This window comes from Myotis daubentonii, chromosome 18 (assembly GCF_963259705.1).
Source record: "Myotis daubentonii chromosome 18, mMyoDau2.1, whole genome shotgun sequence".
Lineage (NCBI taxonomy): Eukaryota > Metazoa > Chordata > Mammalia > Chiroptera > Vespertilionidae > Myotis > Myotis daubentonii.
This window is the reverse complement of record NC_081857.1, coordinates 10,513,665-10,532,740: the sequence shown is the minus strand read 5'-3', so window position 1 is coordinate 10,532,740 and position 19,076 is coordinate 10,513,665. Positions and strand designations below refer to the sequence as shown.

At 45.3% G+C, this 19,076-nt stretch overlaps 2 protein-coding genes across 9 annotated transcripts in view; one reads left to right on the top strand and one right to left on the bottom strand.

The window, feature by feature from the left end:
- Nucleotides 1–6,032: 6,032 nt before the first annotated feature.
- On the bottom strand, nt 6,033–15,573 carry DYRK3 (dual specificity tyrosine phosphorylation regulated kinase 3). Of its 6 annotated transcripts, none has more exons than XM_059675439.1 (4): nt 15,321–15,571; nt 14,082–14,241; nt 13,203–13,314; nt 6,033–7,845 (listed from the first exon to the last, which is right to left on the bottom strand). In XM_059675439.1, the coding sequence occupies exons 2-4, from the start codon at nt 14,090–14,092 to the stop codon at nt 6,274–6,276; spliced, it is 1,695 nt and encodes a 564-aa protein (XP_059531422.1). In that variant the 5' UTR covers nt 14,093–14,241; nt 15,321–15,571; the 3' UTR covers nt 6,033–6,273. The 6 variants fall into 6 exon arrangements, with proteins under 6 accessions (XP_059531422.1, XP_059531423.1, XP_059531421.1 ...); XM_059675440.1 differs by lacking the exon at nt 15,321–15,571 and adding an exon at nt 14,837–14,851; XM_059675438.1 differs by lacking the exon at nt 14,082–14,241 and having other exon boundaries at nt 15,321–15,573.
- Nucleotides 15,574–15,683: 110 nt separating this feature from the next.
- EIF2D (eukaryotic translation initiation factor 2D) overlaps nt 15,684–19,076 on the top strand; it is a 38,622-nt gene continuing 35,229 nt past the window's right edge. Inside the window, exons 1-3 of one of the 3 annotated variants that reach the window (XM_059673933.1) lie at nt 15,764–15,778; nt 16,046–16,143; nt 18,240–18,403. In XM_059673933.1, the coding sequence (XP_059529916.1) occupies nt 18,348–18,403 (56 nt within the window). In that variant the 5' untranslated portion in view covers nt 15,764–15,778; nt 16,046–16,143; nt 18,240–18,347. The other 2 variants (XM_059673932.1, XM_059673934.1) reach the window with 2 other exon arrangements.

Here is a 19,076-nt window from a genome sequence, read left to right as displayed (position 1 = left end):
GGGGAAAGTTCCCAGCTCTGGGTTGGAAACAAGCATGAGAGGCTGAAAAATGCTCAGAGCATGTCACCCTTACTTTTTAAAAAACAAACACCCCAAAATAAAACAACAACGCTGAGTCATCCACACCGACATGTGCTTTCCAGGGGACGCGAGTCAGCAGGTTCACACGAACGGAGAGAGAATCCCACGGCACCAACATGACCCCCCCTCATGCTTCCAGGCTGACATCCTGAGCTGAAATAGCCACGGGCACCATCTGGCCGGCTTTGGGGCGGGCGCTTTCCTTTTAGTTATTTGTGGTGGCGGAAGGTGAGACTTTATAGTCCACAGGCAGGCAGTTCTCCTGTTATAGGGACATCAAGAGAGTCGAGGCTCCGTGGGTGCTCGGTGAGCTATATTAAGAATCAGATCCTCTCCTTCAAAGTCTAGACAGTGTATTTGTGGCTCTGGCTTATCTCAGGGGTTATGGATTCAGGGACCGGAGAGCTTTCAGCCCTTACATGGATGGGTTCGCCACGACTCTGAAAACCGTCCCCCTGAAATTAGCAGGCGCTCCTTTGACAGACACTGGGAGAGGATTAGCCCTAATTTGGTTGAAGGACAGGTTTGGAAGGAAATTCTCTTAAAAAATCTTGGGCTTTCGGAAGTATAGGTTGAAGATGAAAGTGGGACATGTTGGAAAGAGGATATTAAAAACGTTATTTAAAACGGAGAGGCTGCCCTGGCTGGGTGGCTTGGTTGGCTGGAGTGGCGTCCCATACACCAAAATGTTGTGGGTTCGACTCTCCAGTCGGGGCACATACCTGGTGCCCTGGTGGGTTCGATCCCTGGTTGGGGTGCCTAGGGGAGGCAACCGATCAATGTCTCTCTCTCTCACATCGATGTTTATCTCCCTTCCTCTTTCTCTAAAATCAATAAAAACACATTGTTGGGTGAGGATTAAAAATATACAAAATTAAAATTTTAAAAACTGGGGGGCTGATCCCTGGCACAGGACAGTCCTTCCTTGATCTGCCACTCCCTGTCCATAGGATGGGTGTCTGCAACTGCTCTGTGGAGAGTAAGTCCTAGCACACGAGAGGGGCCCCTCTGGCCAGCCTGAATCGACGCGGAAAACATGTTCTGGCAGGTCCACCTGGTTCGAAGGACAAGTGCTTATCCTCAGTTCGCAGGGGAGACCAGACATCCCGGCACAGTCTGGAACAATCATTGTCACCTTTCCAACTTCCGTGCTGATGACATCAAGTGACAGATGCCAGAGAAATAATAAAAAACACATGAGAGTTTTCCATGATTCACTAAAGTGGCAGGAGCATTCTGTTAGTCAGAAAAGCTCAGCACCATTTATTAGCTGCTACCTGAAGTTTAGCATCTGACTTCATTATGCCTCATTCGGAATTAAGCAAAAGAAGAAAGTGTTTCAACACGACCAGCTGCTCCAGATCCCAACTGCTTCACAGTTGAAAATTTTATTTAATCTTTTGTTCTGTTTTATTTTTATGATCATACAATAAGCCCCATTCTTTATAGATTAAATGTTATGAACACTAAAATATGACGACACTGGCCAGCTCGCCTGTCTGTCCCAAACCCCCTTAAAATCCTCCTACTCTAGTCATGTCGTTTCCTCTGGGAAGAGCATCTGGCTGGTCTCTCGCCTTTCACGGAGCCCCTCTAGCACAGCAGCAGACCTTTGTCAGTGAGGTTCCGGTTGCATTTTTCTTTCTTTCTTTTTTTTTTTTTTTTAAATATATTTTATTGATTTTTTACAGAGAGGAAAGGAGAGAGATAGTCAGAAACATCGATGAGAGAGAAACATCGATCAGCCGCCTCCTGCACATCCCCCACTGGGGATATGCCCGCAACCCAGGTACATGCCCTTGACCGGAATCGAACCTGAGACCTTTCAGTCCGCAGGCCGACGCTCTATCCACTGAGCCAAACCGGTTTTGGCCGGTTGCATTTTTCTTTTCCTTCCTATCAAGGTGTCAAACACTGGACCGGAAGAAGGCGGTCTCATAGCACCTTCATCCAATGATCTTTTCTCCAAAAGAGATCGGAGAGTAACTGTGTGAGTCACTTTAAAAGAAGACAAGAGGTGAGCACACTCCTGGTGCACGGGAGGCAGAACCCCCATCACCTGCCCATGACCAGAAGCACCACGACCGGTTCACTCAGAGCCGCCATTTCAACCTTTCTCATCTCACGGCACATAAATCACCAAAGTTCTGCGGCACATCGAAACATGTTTTTTTGCTGATTTGACAAAAAAAAAAAAGGTATAATTTGGTTCATTCATACCGGACAGCTATTGTTGTGTTGGCTGTTGTCATTTTTTTAACTTGACAATCTAAGGAAAAGAAGTGAGTGCCCCTGACTAAATAGTCAGGTATCGCATGTTCTCAGAATCCTTGGGGCACACCAGTGTGCCTGACACGGCACACAGGTTGGGAATTGCTGACTTGGAGCATCATGAAGTCATGGGCCGGCCTATCTGAAGTTTACATTCGTTTTTTAAAATGTATTTTTATTGATTTCAGAGAGGAAGGGAGAGGGAGAGAGAGATAGGAACATCAATGAGGAGAGAGAATCATTGATCGGCTGCCTCCTGCACACCCCCTATTGGGGATCAAGCCCGCAACCCGGGCACGTTCCCTTGACTGGAATCGAACCTGGGACCCTTCAGTCTGCAGGTCGACGCTCTATCCACTGACCCAAACCGGCGAGGGCTGAAGCTTACATTCTCATAGAAGGAGGAATCGTGATTGCACACGACAAACAAACAGCTCAGTCACTGGGAGGGCAGGAGGTAGGACAGAGTCAATAAGATGAGCAGGTATTAGGGACATCAGCCAATTCCCCACATTAAGAGGCAAAAATAGCTTGGGGACTGAAGTGAAACAAAAATTTCTATCCAAATCCGTGTCAGTGGGATTTTGGAAACTCAGCTGATTTTTGTCAATTTCAAAATGAGTAAAAGAAGTCAGTTTATTGAAATGACCTGGAGAACAAAAATGGCTAAAGAACCCAGTAACTGTATGACACAGTTTGAACCTCTGCCTAACTCTTGGTCTGATTCGGTCGCTCACTGCTTTGGCTGGGAAAAGATCCAAGCAAAAATTTAAGCGGCCGAGAAAAGGGGGCACAGGGTGACAGCCTCCAAAAACCACAACTTGTCCCCAGACTTGAAACCCACTCACAAACCTCCCCAAATCCATCTCCACAACCGCCGCCACGCGGGAAAGCAGCCCACTCTCCCCAAACTCGAACCAGCCCACAGAGACCTGCCCTGCGTCACTCCCCAGCTTGCCAAATGTAGGCAAACACACCATTCGCCTTTGTATTTGACAACCTAAGGGAAGAGAGGTCAGTGCCCCCGACTGAAGAGTCAGATACCGCGTGTTTTCGAAATGCTTGGGGCTTTCTAGAATTTGTCTCGTGTCACGGGTTGTCTCTATCCTGTCACTCGACCCAATTTCAATAACCTCACAGTCCATTCCACACGCAGGTCCAGACCACGTGCCAACCTCAGCCATAGGCTCGCTTCTCTCCCCCGGCGCACACAGTGCTGACTGACCAAGGAGACCGCTCACTAAAAACACCATCATGGGGATCGCAAGCCCTCCAGGGCTCCTCAGGTGTTTACGGCAGAGTTCTTTAAACAGGTTTCTTAAAAGAGCAAGTCTTCCACACCGATAACAACCGGCAAAACCACCTCCACATATGCTCTGCCCAGATAACACGGGAGATTTCACCCAGCTTCTCCTTACGTTGGAGAACTCAGCAGGAGTTAGAGCAGCGGTTCTCAACCTGTGGGTCGCGACCCCTTTGGCGGTCGAACGACCCTTTCACAGGGGTCGCCTAAGACCACCTGCATATCAGATATTTACATGACGATTCATAACAGTAGCAACATTACAGTTAGGAAGTAGCAACGAAAATAATTTTATGGTTGGGTCGCAACATGAGGAACTGTATTTAAAGGGCCAGAAGGTTGAGAACCACTGAGTTAGAGGGACCGAGGGGAGGTCTATATCCCATTGCCTTTTGTAAACCAGGAGCAAAGGAAGTTGTGAAGGTTGTAAGTCCAGTTGCAGTCACCAAAAGTACCAGGACATCCTCTTTTAGAGGCTGAGCCTCAGTCTGAACTCTTCCCTGCCACGGGGCTGAGGCCCCGCTCTGGTCATTTGCTCATTGTTTTCATAGCCTGTGCTGTGGCAATCAGGAACACTTTTTGGATAAGGCAAAAGTTCCTTCAATAATCTTCCTTCCTTCCTTCCTCCCTCCCTCCCTTCCTCTCCATATATATTTGATTCTTAGGGAGACTCATCGATTTGTTGTTCCACTTACTTATGCATTCATTGGTTGCTTCTTGCATGTGCCCCGACCAGGAAATGAACCTGCAACCTTGGCGTATCAGGACAGTGTTCTAACCAACGGAGCTGCCTGGCCAGGGTGACATTTTTCTCCTTTGTGTACTGAGTGGCCCAACGAAAGGAGCCTCGTGCTCTTAGGCCAGGGGTGGGCAAACTTTTTGACTCGAGGGCCACAATGGGTTCTTAAACTGGACCGAAGGGCCGGAACAAGAGCATGGATGGAGTGTTTGTGTGAACTAATATAAATTCAAAGTAAACATCATTGCATAAAAGGGTACGGTCTTTTTTTTTTTTTAGTTTTATTCATTTCAAACGGGCCGGATCCGGCCCACGGGCCGTAGTTTGCCCACGGCTGTCTCAGGCAGTTTGCAGACTGAATCCTAGAATAAAAAGGGAACTGGCTCCTCCTGAGAGCGAAGCTGTAGGAAGCAGTGGTGTCCTCCAAGGCACCCGCTTGTTTCGGAGGAAGTGGAAGCGGAGGAAGGGAGGGAGGAAAGCAGCAGTGTTACCTGGTTACTGACTCTCTCCATCCTTCTTAGTGAGACAGTTCGTTAGCAATTAGTTCATTACTATTCCTCACTGTTCAAATCTTAGGAAAAAGGATGTTGAAGAGGAAGGAAATGGGTTATGACGTTGCTGATTTTCTTCTTATAACCGAAGTTCATTCAGAATCTAGGGGCTAGTCTGCGGGTAAATGGCAAGTGGGACGATTGTGGCACGTAGCTGGGAAAAGAGGAAGAAAGCAGCGAAGCCAAAGTTAGGTTTACCTGAAAGGGATCGCTTTTGTAAGGGAGAGCCCATGAAAATGCAGCAAGGAGGCTGGTGCTGGGGCTCCAAGAATGAGGGAGCTGCAGATGGCACGCCGGCTCCGCCTGAGCATCGGGGTCACCTGGGGCAAAGCAGCTGCGTCCTCCTCCTCAGAGACCAGGGGGAGGAGGCATCGGACTCGCCCTAACACCAGTACGCGGCAAAGGGTAAGCTGTCTGCAAAATGCTTCCAGTGCCCAGGAAACAAATCAGAGGCGAAAAGAAGAAAAAAAGTAAGTAATAACAACACACAAAATAAAGCTCTGGTCGGTACGGCTGTGGTTGGAGCATCGGACCATGAACCGAAAAGATGCGGGTTCAATCCCCAGTCAAGGACATGTACCCGAGTTGCAGGTTCGATTCCCAGCCCCCACAGGGGCGTGTGAGGGACGCAACTACTCAATGTGTCTCTCGCACATCGACGTTTCTCTCTCTGTCTTTCCGCCCCTCTTCCTCTCTCTCTAAAAAAAAACAATGGAAAAAATATCCTTGAGCGAGGATAAATAAATAAGCTGCACATCACAAAATCGAAATGAGTCACTGAGAAGCAGAAACACCAGTTCCCCAGGTAACCAACAGCTACCGGGAGCTTCCTTGACCCTGTACTCTGCTGTGAGCCCTTTCACCTAGAATGGCCCCCGAATGGCCTGCTGGGGCAAGAGGTCCAGCCTTGGCTCCCATCCATAACTGCGGCCACGTCCCAGGTTACCCTTCCGGAACAGATGTGGAGGGAGACTAAAAGAGGAATAGTCAGAATAGATTTTTTGGGATACTTCTATCTAGAGAGAAGAGATTTAAACCAATACAACACACAGGTTGATGTACATCTGACAATAATAACAGAGATGCATTGACCTATAAAAAGTCATTTAATGTATATTCCAGGATGGCCAATACAAGCTGGTTAGGTAATTAGCCCTTGAAGAGTTCTTTTTAGTTATATAAAAATGCTTTGCCTTGTTAAAAAAAAAAAGAAATCTAGTCTAAGAAAAACATATCCACCAATGGCTTGTATTTTTCCCCCATTTTTTTTAGGTTTGCAAGATAGTTAAAAATACATACATGTGCATCTCTGAGCATATCACTGTCCATTAGCTAATCAGTTTTGGCAACACACTGCACAGAGGTATACCACCATTGGTTTCTGACATCAAGTTAGCTTTAAGCTTATTGGCTATGCCAACCACCGGAGGCAGCTTGGAACCCAGGCCCTGGAAAGCATTTGCAGAATTTACTACCCGTTTCCCTGACACCTTCTCCACCGTGAGAGGTTTGGGTACAGACTTGCTAATCCAAGGGTGTCTTAACGCTTGAGCGGGGGTCAGGCGGGCAGTGGGGTCCCACTGAAGACACCTTTTCAAAAACTCTATAAACAAGTAGTCATCACACCCTTTCAGTGCTGTCACCCAGTCTTTGCTGCCTGGGGGACCCCGCTTTTTACCCCTGCGTGAGCGACCCACCCCAAGCACCACCCTCCCATCTGCCTGCGTCGTCACGGAGCAGTAGCGAGGGAGGCCCTTGGAGTTGATAAAGTACTTGGCCCGTTTGGACTGCTCCAGAAGTTTGGGGGGCGGCATCCCCAGCAGCTCCATCATACAAGCCAGCTGGTCCCCTTCGTCCTCCCCGGGGAAGAGGGGCTGTCCTGTGAGAAGTTCTGCAAGGATGCAGCCAAAGCTCCACATGTCGATAGGCGTGCTGTAGCGGCCTCCTAGGATGATCTCTGGGGCTCTGTAGAAGCGGGACTGGATATACGTGTAAAGCTTCTGGTACTCGAAACAGCTGGACCCGAAGTCAATGACCTTGGTCGCGCTGCGCCCGTGGTGTTTCAGGAGAATGTTTTCGGGCTTCAGGTCACAGTGAATGATCTTATTTTTGTGGAGCGCGTCCAAGGATTGCAAAATGGACTGGGCAAACTTTCGCACGAGCTGGACGCTAAAGCCCTGGAACTTGTTTTTTTTGATGAGCTCGTACAGGTCTATGCTCAGCAATTCGAAGGCCATGCAGACGTGGTTCCGGAACGTGAAGCTCTCCAGCATGTGGATAACATTCATGCTGCCGGTTTTATCCTGCTTCCTGAGGTGCTCCAGAATCCGGATCTCCTCGGTGGCTTGCCGATGGAAACGCTTCTCATTGCGCACCATCTTCAGGGCCACGTACTGTCGAAGTTTGTGATCATAGACCCGGGCTACCTGTCCAAAACTCCCCTTGCCAATAATTTTCAGCACCTCGTATCGATAAGCGAGGTGGTCTCGAGGTACATGAATATAGGCCCCTTCTGCATCGTCATACCCCCCATTATTGGGACCACCAAGGACTCCATGTCTTTTTTTGGCATTTGGACCCACAAAGTAAATTTCTGGATAATTGAGGATTTCCAGCTTCTCGTAGCCGGTGAGCAGGTGCTTGTATTGCTTCAGTGCCTGCTCCGGGGTCAGGGGCACCACTCGGGAAGCTTTGGGTGAACTGCCGGATTTGACCGTATTCAGGCTGTCTGAACTTTTACCCTGAGAAACAGGAGAGCCCTTTTCCGAGTCGTGAATGCCATCTGACTGGAAAGTGTCAGATCTTCGGTTGCCAAATTCTTGAAACAGCTCTTCTACCTTCATTTCACCTCCATTCAGAAAGCGCTGGGTATTCTCTCTTGTTAACTGCTCAGTGGTGATCTACGGAGAAGGAAAAATGAATATAATGTGAGAGTCACACAGAAACAGGGGAAGGATGAAAGAATCCTCCCTGACACAACAGAACATATCCAGTCTGAGAAAATGACCCAGAAGTGAGGTAAGGACAGCAGGAGTCTCTGGAAACTGTTACGTTAATCTTCAGACTCCCTGAGGATTCTAGCCACCCCTAGCGCCTCTATGTGCCTTGCTCTGTTCAAGACAGGTCTTCTTACCATACCCTAAGCATTCTAGTTCCTTCTAATAGGTATGTCTTTCTACTGAGAGTCCTTTCACCCTAATCACTCAAATCCTACAGTCTTTCAAGTCCAATTCAAGTCCCCTCTCTCCCACTTAGAACTACTCCAAGCCCATACTAAATAACCTTACAGCTTTCCCAGTCTGTACCACAAAATCTGGCGCTTGATTTTATACATATAAATATATATATATACACACATACACACAACTGTCTTATATTTTTTACTAATGGTTTCAAGTACCTTCCCAAATGTTAAAGGCATATAAGCAGGATCAAAACAATGTACATGCAAGTGTTCTGTAAATAACAACGTATTATTAAAGAATAGAGGCAGGATTTGAACCCAGGTCTTCTGACTATCTGCAGTGCCCTTCCCATTAACATAACTTGGCACCAGGTTCTACTGCTCCCCAGTAGGGCTGAATGCTGACCATGGTCTGGAACCAGCCAAGGCCTCCTCATCTACTCTTAGGTCCCTAAGTAAGTTATTGCAGCCTTCTAGCCCAGCTCACTGAATCACAAAAGTTCTAAGCCAAAGGGAACTCTTGAGACCATCCAGGCCAATTCTTTATGTACCTGAGTACGAGTGAGAAACCAACGCCCCAGTGCTTCTTGTCACACTCTCCCGAAGAGATACAGGGTCTCTCTCGCTCATATACACATAGACCTACTCTTCCTCAGCATGAGCCTCGGCGATGAAGGCATATTACTACTCTTTTCACGTGATTTTGCTTAACCTTTGCCTTCAAAAAACAGTAACCCACAAAAGAAAGCTCTACTTACTCCTCTGAAATGAGACAAGATTCTTTGAAATTAGATGGAAGAAAAGCAAAAAATCCAAACACTAAAAAACAAAATAAAAAAATATGAAAAATGTAAAAAGGTGCTAGAAGAAGAAAAAAAATGTTAACTCTGCCGTTAAAAAAATGATGGGACACTTCAAAGGACATCTGTTTTTCTTAATCAACCCCAAAGAGCTGTACTCCCGATCGTTTGATAATTTCTGACAGCCTCTATGATCAAGGATAGGTAATTCCAGGGGAGCTCTTAACTATAGTCACAATCCCTAAAAAATATGATAAAATTTAAAGGTAATGACATAAAATGGCCAAGCCTTTAAAAAACAGAACTTTAATATAAACTAAACAAACAACACCTGGCCTATTACCTTGAATAAATAAAATATAAATACAAAAGATGAAAATATAAACAACAAAAAAAGGATGAAAGTATTCAAGTGTTGACATAATCTTTTAAAGACAGCTCCCAATCTAAGCTATAAAAGCAAAATATTCGATCTTGCCTCCTCCTTTTAGGTCTTTTAATCAACTGAAACATTCACAGAGTACTACAGTTAAGAAATGAGGTGTTACACAATCTTACACAAAAGCAGCCTGAACAACTACAGCCACACTTGACACTTAGTTTTGAAGTAAGGAGGTGAGATATGGACCAGGAAAAAAATCTTCCTTATACCTAAGCAGATAACTATCACTGGTCAAAAAACTACAATAGGCCTGCAGACAGAACCTAAACACCTTGCTAAGATAGAAAATATAGTGCAAGGTTTTTTTCTCATCAGTAATTAAGTCAAATAGTGATTCCTGTTTTTTTAAGGATGAAAAATAGAAGAGGGTCCTATCTCTCCATCCAACATTCACATGAACATTTATTGTTCACTATTACAAATGCTACGAAAAAACACGTGTTCTCAAGGAACGACAATCTATTAGGAGAGACTTCCGTTGAACTAGGGAATTATACATGTTTGGCTTTAGGTAGATTTACATAACAAAATGAACATTGGCGAACATCTCAGCCAGTTTTCTTTAAAATTTTTACCCTCTAACTTAAATGCATCTGAGTATTGACCGCTAGTCCTGGGGACCCATTCTGAAGCAATGTGAAGTCAGAAGGCTTGGGTTGTGGTCCCGTCTACACTGCTTCAAAGCTGCAAGTCCCCGGACAGGTTGCTTAACCTTTAGCCCAGTTTCTTGGCCTCAGTTTATCTGTAGAATGTGGGCAGTAATGCCTGATGTTGTGTGAATCAAATGATGATGATGATAATATACGTGAAAGGCTCTCACAAACTAGAAAACATTTAAAAAATACTGGTAACAATAATGCTCAATATATAAGATTTAAACCCCTAAACATGCTCCCTTTCCCCTTCCAGTTTATCTCTTCTCTCTGTGGGGCCTTCTTCCGTATTGCCAGGCTCCCTCCACTAGACGTCTGCACTAACATGCCTCCTGCTCCACCAAACCCCCAAAACACTTCCCTTAGGATGCACAGAATCACCTCACCCACTGTCTCCCCCACATAAAACTTGCTTTCGACTTGCTATACAATTGAATGTGTTACCTCTCCAGAGATATTTGAACTTTAACGTTAGATCAATGCCTTAACTCAAAGGAATGCCTCTCTAGGAACTGCAGCCATCAGTGACCAGCTGGTGGGGAAGGGATTTGTGGCCCAGGGCCCACCCCTGGGCATCTCACCTACTCTGCCTACATGAAAGGCTGCGCTGGCTCTGGAGGTCTTCGTCTCTGTTTGCGATAAAGAGAGGGTCTCAGGTTCAGAGCATGAACAAGAACAGATATAAAACAGAAATTTAATTTCCATAGAGTTATTACAATAAGATTTAAAAAGATCATTTTGATTTCCTGACTCGTGGTTTTCCCTAATAGTGAGCCTAAATCTCTCCCCCCTCAAAATTAAGCCTTGTTTTGCTCTCGGGAACTACACAGAAGTATCCAAATTTCAAGTAAATGCTCTCAGATACCTACGAGGGGCTGCCCTGCCCCCCACCAGTTTTTTCTATGACATTAGAACATCATCCCCATGACATTCTCTACCTCCCACGGCTGTGTCAGATTCCCTTACTATCCTATTCATATTCTCAATACAGGCTGCACTTTAAGTCTCTCTTCAAGTGTAGCTCCCAGAACAGAACATGATGCCTCGGGTGTAGTTCCCTATGGATTACCAAGGTTCCAATCTCCAGTGAATCTGAAGAATTCCAGGAAGGAATTTTTCCATACAGGGAGGGGTTTTCTCCTTAGCTTGCTTTCTTTTCCTGTAAATATCTCAAATACGGGCCTGAATCAATAATGTATCAAGTCTGCTGTGCTATAAATAAAATCTCCCTTCCATTGTTCTAGGAGACTCTTACAGTTTTCACACGTGTTACAGTATAACAGTTTTAAACCATTGTATATCCCTGGTCTTGGGTTTATAATCAAAATAAACAAGTAATGTGCATGATCACCTATATCGAATATCTTAACTATGTAATTATATCCAGAGAAACAGATAATGCCAGATGAATTATGTTTTATTTAAGAATGCTTCATATATACTATTAATGGGGAGGTCTCTTGACATTTCAAGTCTTAAAGATCTTGTTAAGAAATTCAGAAAAAATTAGCCTTCTCACCCATATAGAAAACACTACCCTTCCTAAGTTCTTGACCTAAAATCTCTACAACACAACCCTTAACCCAATAAAAGCCCATGAGCAAATAATGTGCAGTTTACAAAGAGGATGCAAGCGCATCTTGGATAAATAAGGATGCTAAAAGACTTTGTGAAAATAGCAATAGGTTGTTGAGACAGATTCATGGCATCATGAACTATAAGTGTAACCGAGAAGTCAAAAAGCATTTTTCTGCAAAATTTGCAAAGACATTGGGTTAGAATCTAAAATCGTGTGTTTCCCCAACATTGTTACTCTGAATACCATACAGTAAGAAGTTAATTTTGGTCCTGACACATACGATGTAACTGACCTACTGGAAGATGATTAGCATTAGCGGACCCTGAATTAAAGTTACAATGAATTTTAAGTCAAATGGTAATGCATCAGCCTCCTATAGAACGGTGCTAATTGGCAGCAAGTCATCAAGAAATCGGAGGGTCAACACAAGGAATATGTGGTTCTGGGCTTCTCAGAGGTTTTTACATATTAAAGAAATAAACTTACAGAGAATGGAAAGGAACCTTACTTCACTCCAGAGAGAGTTTAAAAATAGGGTGACCAGCCTTCCAAATATATTTAGCCCATACTTTGTATTATTATTAGCTTTGAAAGTAGTGAAAAGGTTGATCAGCAAAAGCTGGCAAAAAAAATTGGGAAGGACTAGGAAAAATACAAGTAATTTTTTTCATATAGAAACACTTTTAGGTCTTCAACACAGAAATATAAAGGAGAAATATTACAAATTAGTCTCTTCAATTATTCAATTTGTTCATTAGATGCAGCAAATTTTAAAGTCACAGGGTAGCTTCTCCCTATCATGGAACTTGTCCAAACCCTGCTCTCCTTGCTACACTGAGGGAATATGAATTAATTTTTTTTTATTATCTTAAGTAAAATAGTGTCCAAAGCTAAATTTCTGCAGTCTCCAAAATAATTAAATGCCTCAAAAAACCAAACTGTGCTGTTATGTTTTATTTATGAGCTATAAAATGGGTGTCTTCAAACTGATGGCTGCCAGAAGGGTAGGAAAGGGGAAGGAAATTAAGCACAAACTTCCAATTATAAAACAAGTCATATGATGAAAAAGGAACATAGTCAATATCATAACCATGCATGGTGCCAGGTGGATACTGGACTTTTATTACTCTGTAAGTTATATAAATGTAAATGTATATAAATAAGCTATAATTAAGAATACATTTTAAAAAGAAAATGTGAAACTAAAAAAAAAAATGGTTCTCTTTAGCATACTAATAAGCTAAAACCACATTTCTATAGCGTAGAGGGAAAACCTATAGATCTTTGAATTCAGGGGTATTTTCTATTCCTTGTTTTTGTTAAATGGAGCCTTTGAATACAGAGTATATCATGTCATAACAAAACAAACATTCCCTGGATAAAAGCAGCATATTATTTCTTCCTAAGACCATGTCTGTATCCCAGTGATTGACAGGAATCGGTGAATAACAGAAGTTATTATTCCAAAGTCAAGAGAAAGCCAAAAGGAAACAAAGTCTGGGTTGCCAGTGAGATGTAACTGTACCTTGGGCATTAAGTAGCACTTCCTCCTTTCCAAGACAATTAATTACAGCACAAAGAATGACCTCATTGACTTACATTTAGTCTTCTGGGTAGAGGTGGCTCAGAAGGATTGCAGAGAACATTTGAACAGGGTGGGCATTTGGTTTCATCTATCATCATGAAGGTATCATAGACACCATCCCCCAATCTAGTTGAAAGGATTGCAGATAAGATCTGTTAGTAACTGAAGTACGCAAATTTTTATTACCAAAACATCCTGTGTCTTAACTGCTTCACATCTGCCACAAGAATAATGAATACACATAACTGTCTACATTGCACTGGGGTGTTTGGCAGAGGAAGAAAGAGAACCTACATTTTACAAGTAGAGCATTTCTAGGTTTGTATTTTGAAATTGTTAAAACAAGTCTTACTTTCTGAATGCTGTTAAAAAGAGGGACTATCAAATAGATTTCATAGCCCTAACCGGTTTGGCTCAGTGGATAGAGCGTCGGCCTGCGGACTGAAGGGTCCCGGGTTCGATTCCGGTCAGGGGCATGTACCTTGGTTGCGGGCACATCCCCACTGGGAGGTGTGCAGGGGGCGGCTGATCGATGTTTCTCTCTCATTGATGTTTCTGACTCTCTATCCCTCTCCCTTCCTCTCTGTAAAAAGTCAATAAAATATATTAAAAAAAAAAAAGATTTTATGTAACTTACTACTTAATTACATTCTGAAGCCTAAAAACTAACCAGAACATAAAAAAATAAAATAAAATAAAAGACAAAAGTTACTGAATTTCCAAGACTTGGATTCTAATCTCGGCTCTACCACTGGCTGCATTGCATCCCTCCTGAGCCAGTTTTCCACATGCCACAATGGGAAGAATAATTCTAGTCTACACCTTCCGGGTCTTACAGGCAAGAAATAAAAGGCTTTCTTAGGGCTTTTTTTTTTTTTTTTTTTTAAACGTACCTATGTAGCATCTACTTAACTTGTAGAAAAACACAGCAAAAAAATCCTCTAAATCACAAAATGTACTAAATTTCACTTCTTTTTATCCACTCCATTTTCTGGTGGATGGTGGACGCTAAATGCTAAATAATTAAGGATCGTCTCTTCTTTAACACTGCGCCTACACCACCGTAAGGAAACACAAAAGATGAAAAGGGATTTATTTGATGCACAAGATGGCCCTGATTAATGTATTTCATCTGCTACCAAGAACATGGATTTCCCAGCATTTCATTTTTATATGCTATACAATGATGATGACCAGGATGTAGGGAAAAGGCTTTTTTTTAAAAAAAAAAATCTTTAAAATATGCTAGAATATTTCCGTTGCCTTTAAAAACTGTCTTGTAAAATTCATTCTAGGGTTTTCTTAATTGATGTTGTAAGAATATACACAGTAAAAAAAAATAAAACAGAAAACATTACAAATATTTTTGAAATGTTCTTTTTAAAACATGCTCGCCTTCTGACAGAAGCACTTGTATCTTTAACGAAAACTGCTTCACCGACAAAAACCAAAAATTCTGGATGTGACTCCGTCTGCCAACAGAATGCATAGAACCAACCAAACGGGACAGACGTCCACGTTTAAAAAAGAAAAAAGATATAGAAGATCTGCAGATTTCTCATAAATCCCCAGAGGAAATTACCCAAAGGAAGTCTCCATGCAAATGAAACGAGCAGAGGGGCCCTCTGCCCGCTTAGGTGTAACATACCATGCAAGGTGGAGAATCTCTCAAAATAGGACCCCTGAAGTCCAGGCAGCAGAGCCCCTCACCTGCAGATCCAAAGCCAACCGCACCCCTCCCCTCAAAGCCCCAAGAGTTCAGCCCTTGGTGATCTGCTCTGAGCAACAGGGCTTCTCTGGAAGCGAATGCTCCCTGTCTCCCCAGTTGGCTAAAAAGTCCCGGCTTCTCAGAGTTCCTTACCATATAGCCCCCGACCTAGGGCTTCAGAGATAATCCCGAGGGTGGGAATTCCTCTTGCCCTAAATCCGCTCCAGCTCCCTCCCCGGCTCTCGGGGGGGCTGGGGGGAGGGGAGCAGAAGAGGAAGAGGGTGGGCCGGCTCCTGGGGGTGGGTCAGATCCCTTCCTTCGTCCCTCCCGCTGGGGTCCAGGCCTTCCCCGCTCCCCGGCCTCGCCAGCCAGCGCCAGCCGCTCGATCGGGGGCCCCCAGCCCGTTACCCAGCGGCGCCGTTACCTCCGCTGCTGGGGCGGCAGTCCGGCTCCAGGCGGCCCCGCATCCTTCCGCCCGGGCCCGCGAGCCGAGCCTCCCATCGGCTAGCTCGGGACCCCCGGGGGGAGGGGCGGCGGTTGGAGGGCCCGACGGGCGGCGTCCACCTGCGCTGGGACAGCCGCCTCCCGGGCCACGATGCCTCCCCGGGGACTCTCGTGCAGACACTGCAGCTCCACGCGCCTTGGCTCGCGACTGGCCGAGCAGGGGAGGGAGGAGAGGAGAGGCAGGCGGGCGGGGCAGCAGTGTGGTCGCCTAGCAACCGGGCACGCCCCGGGACACGCCTCTGCGCAAAGACGCGTGACGCACGGGGGCGGGGCTCGAGGCCTCTGCCCACCGCGCAGGCGCCGTCCGGGAGGTTCGCTGCGAGGGGCCGCCGGGCGGACAGGTTCTGCTGGCGGCGAGCGGAGGGCGGCGGCCCGGAGGTGAGGACGGTGGAGGATTGTGCAAGTAGCTCTGGGTCCCACTTCTGCCTCAGAAGTCTGCTGGCCCTTAACATGTTGCATCCTGGAGTTCCAAAACCCTCTCTGGAACGTGAATTTTTAAAAATGTGTAATTTCTGTAGACTTCCCTACGGAGCGGCCACCCCTCCCCCCCCACGGGCCAGTAAGTTACGTAGGAGAGCGATAATAAGCCCAGTTCGTGACGCTGCCGGTGCTTTCGAACGTGATATTGTTTTTCTTTCATCTCAGTAACCAGACCAGAGGACAGCCCCCTTGGACAGCTTTCGGCGCTCTTTCCCAGAACGTAAACCGAGGACTGAGTGCCCTGCAGTGGGACGCTACGGATGGTAGGTCTCCAGGAGCCCTTCTAGGGTCGAGGAGACGGAGGCCGGAGGAGCCGTGCGCCCCAGGATCTTCTAATAATCATTTTTTATTGATTAGAGTCTAATTGGCAAAACCTGAACTAGCTAAGTGTGCGAGTTCCCCAGCCTTCCTCCCGCTGCCCCCTGGAAACAGGCTTTTCCTGCCCTTTTCTTTGGAATGTGTGTGTGGAGTCAGTGTCAGACGGATTTTTGGTAGTTGAGACGAAAGTGAGAGGAAAAGACGTTAAAATAGAAGAGCACAAGTGGGTGTTTTCTTGAGCATCTCATCGGATTTTCCAAACCTGCCCCGCGCGAGGCCACCTGACCCTCATGAAAGGAGCAGAACGCTGCTGTGTTCAGCAAATGCCGAACATGGGCGCCACCTGGTGGGGTTTGGGGGACTCGTTGACCCAACCAGTGGTTCTCAACCTTCCTAATGCCGCGACCCTTTAATACAGTTCCTCATGTTGTGGTGACCCCCAACCATAAAATTATTTTCGTTGCTACTTCGTAACTGTAATGTTGCTACTGTTACGAATCGTAATGTAAATTTCTGATATGCAGGATGTATTTTCATTGTTCGCGACCCGCAGGTTGAGAACCGCGGCTAGTCCGTAAGTTGAAAAAAAAAGTCCATCCAAGGCTCATTTGCGTGTGACTAAAAGTCATATTTCTGGTTTTCATGTTTCCAAGTAAACATGCCCTTAAAATCCAAAGGCTCTTCACTTATTAAATTAAGAATGTATTCGTTTGGGGGAATTTTATTCTTTGTGATCAATGTTGCTTTAGCCTCTGATGTACATATAATTGAAAATGTTGTCTTCCATGATGCTTTAAGAAATGTTTCCAATTTTATAAAGAAGTATTTTTTGCTTCCCACCCCCAGAGCAATCCTGTTTTCTTTTTCTTTTTCTTTTTTTTTTAAAATATATTTTATTGATTTTTTACAGAGAGGAAGGGAGAGAGATAGAGAGTTAGAAACATCGATGAGAGAGAAACATCGATCAGCCGCCTTCTGCACATCTCCTACTGGGGATGTGCCCGCAACCAAGGTACATGCCCTTGACCGGAATTGAACCTGGGACCTTTCAGTCCGCAGGCCTACGCTCTATCCACTGAGCCAAACCGGTTTCGGCCTGTTTTCTTATAGGTTTGTATTTGGGCTCCAGTGGAAACCTTTGTTTAAACAAAATCCCATGGCAACAAAGGTTTGAGCTAGATTGTTGCTGAGGCCCCTTTCGGCTCTAAGATGGCAAAATGCTATTATTAATAATCACTGTCCTTGGTACCGATGTGTGGACACCTCAGACCACTTGGCATGGGACTTGCCCCACAAGTTTTGTTATTACCTCATTCTGAATCACTGCTTTGAGAGGATTGGGTCTCCGTCTGTGTTCCAGGCGTACCTCTGTGAGCCAACCTGAAGCATCCCTGCTCCCGTCCTCCCCTGAGACAGAAAACACCCATCCTGTATCTTGCTGCTATTGCTCCCATGGTCAAGGGGTGGGGAGGATTCCTTGAGGTGGCTAGAGCCTCATAAATCTCTAACTTTAGTGACCCAAGTACTTTGCAGGATTTCTTCCAAGAGGCCCTGATTTAACAGTTGGCTGGGTTAAAGTCCCCCACTGAGCTGCTGCTCTGCAGCTCTTGAGCAGGCAGCTCCTCACCATTCACATCCTTTCTTCCCCTCCAAAGCCTCACACATTCTTTGCAGCTGCTCCCCTAAAGTAATGAAGACTGTTTTACCAGTTCTTTTTTTAAAAATGTTTTTTATTGATTTTAGAGGAAGGAGGAGAGAGAGAAACATCAATGATGAGAGAGAATCATCAGTTGGCTGCCTCCTGCATGTCCCCTACTGGGGATCGAGCCCAAAACGTGGGCATGTGCCCTGACTGGAATTGAGCTGTGACCTCCTGGTTCATAGGTCGACGCTCAACTACTGAGCCACTCCTGCCTGGCTGTTTTCCCAGTTCTTGAATCTGGCCAGCCATATGAGTTGCTTTGACCAATAGAAACGGACAGAATTGTATGATTTGGAGTCTAAGCCTCAAGACCTTACAGGTTCTCTCTTATGCTCTTAGATGCTGCCACCATGTGGACAAATCTGAACTAGATTGGTGGAGAATCCTCAGCCAAACGGGCAAGAGAGGCCATCCAGCAGAGTTGTGTTGCCAGATGACAGCATTCACATGAGGATCCCAAGCAAAGCCAGCAGAAGAACCAAGTCAACAGACCCTCGAGAACTGTGAGCAAATAAAATGATTATTTTAAGCCACTAAATTTTGGGGTGCTGCAATAAATAAATGCCGGTACTTTTGAAAAATATCCATTCTGACCTACCCTCGAATCCCTCCAGATCTAATGATGAAGAATTTCTTGATAAGGGGCTCCAGTGATATATATTTTTAAATCTTTATTGTGGAGAGTATTACAGATATCCCCCTTCCCCCCCCCCCCCCCATTGCATCCCTCTACCCGGTTCCCACCCCACCCCACCCCACCCCAGGCCTTCACCACCCTATTGTCTGTGTCTATAGGTAAGATCTTTGGTTAATCTCTTCCTGCTCCCTCCCCCCTTCCCTCTGAGATTCGTTAGTCTGTACTATGCTTTTATGCCTCTGATTCTATTTTATTCACCAGTTTATTTTGTTCATTAGATTTCTTGTTCGTTTATTTTGATTTTTAGATTCAATTATTGATATGTATTTGTTGACATTTTAGTGTTCATATATTTTACTAGAGGCCCAGTGCACAAAAATTTGTGCACTCGGGGTTGGGAGAGGAGGTCCCTCAGCCTGGCCTGTGCCCTCTCACAGTCTGGGACCCATCAGGAGATAATGACCTGCTGGCTTAGGCCTGCTCCCGGGTGGCAGAGGGCAGGCCCAATCCCTAGGTGCAGCCCCTGGTCGGGCTCAGAG

Bases quoted from the DNA above. Each gene is read 5' to 3' on its own strand.
- DYRK3 (XM_059675438.1), bottom strand. From the start codon at position 15,397: ATGGGAGGCTCGGCTCGCGGGCCCGGGCGGAAGGATGCGGGGCCGCCT. The intron at 13,315-15,320 runs GTAACGGCGCCG...CCTTTCAACTAG, and splicing joins CTGCCGCCCCAGCAGCGGAG to ATTGGGGGATGGTGTCTATG. The intron at 7,846-13,202 runs GTAAGTCAATGA...CCTTCTCCGTAG, and splicing joins CTCTACCCAGAAGACTAAAT to ATCACCACTGAGCAGTTAAC.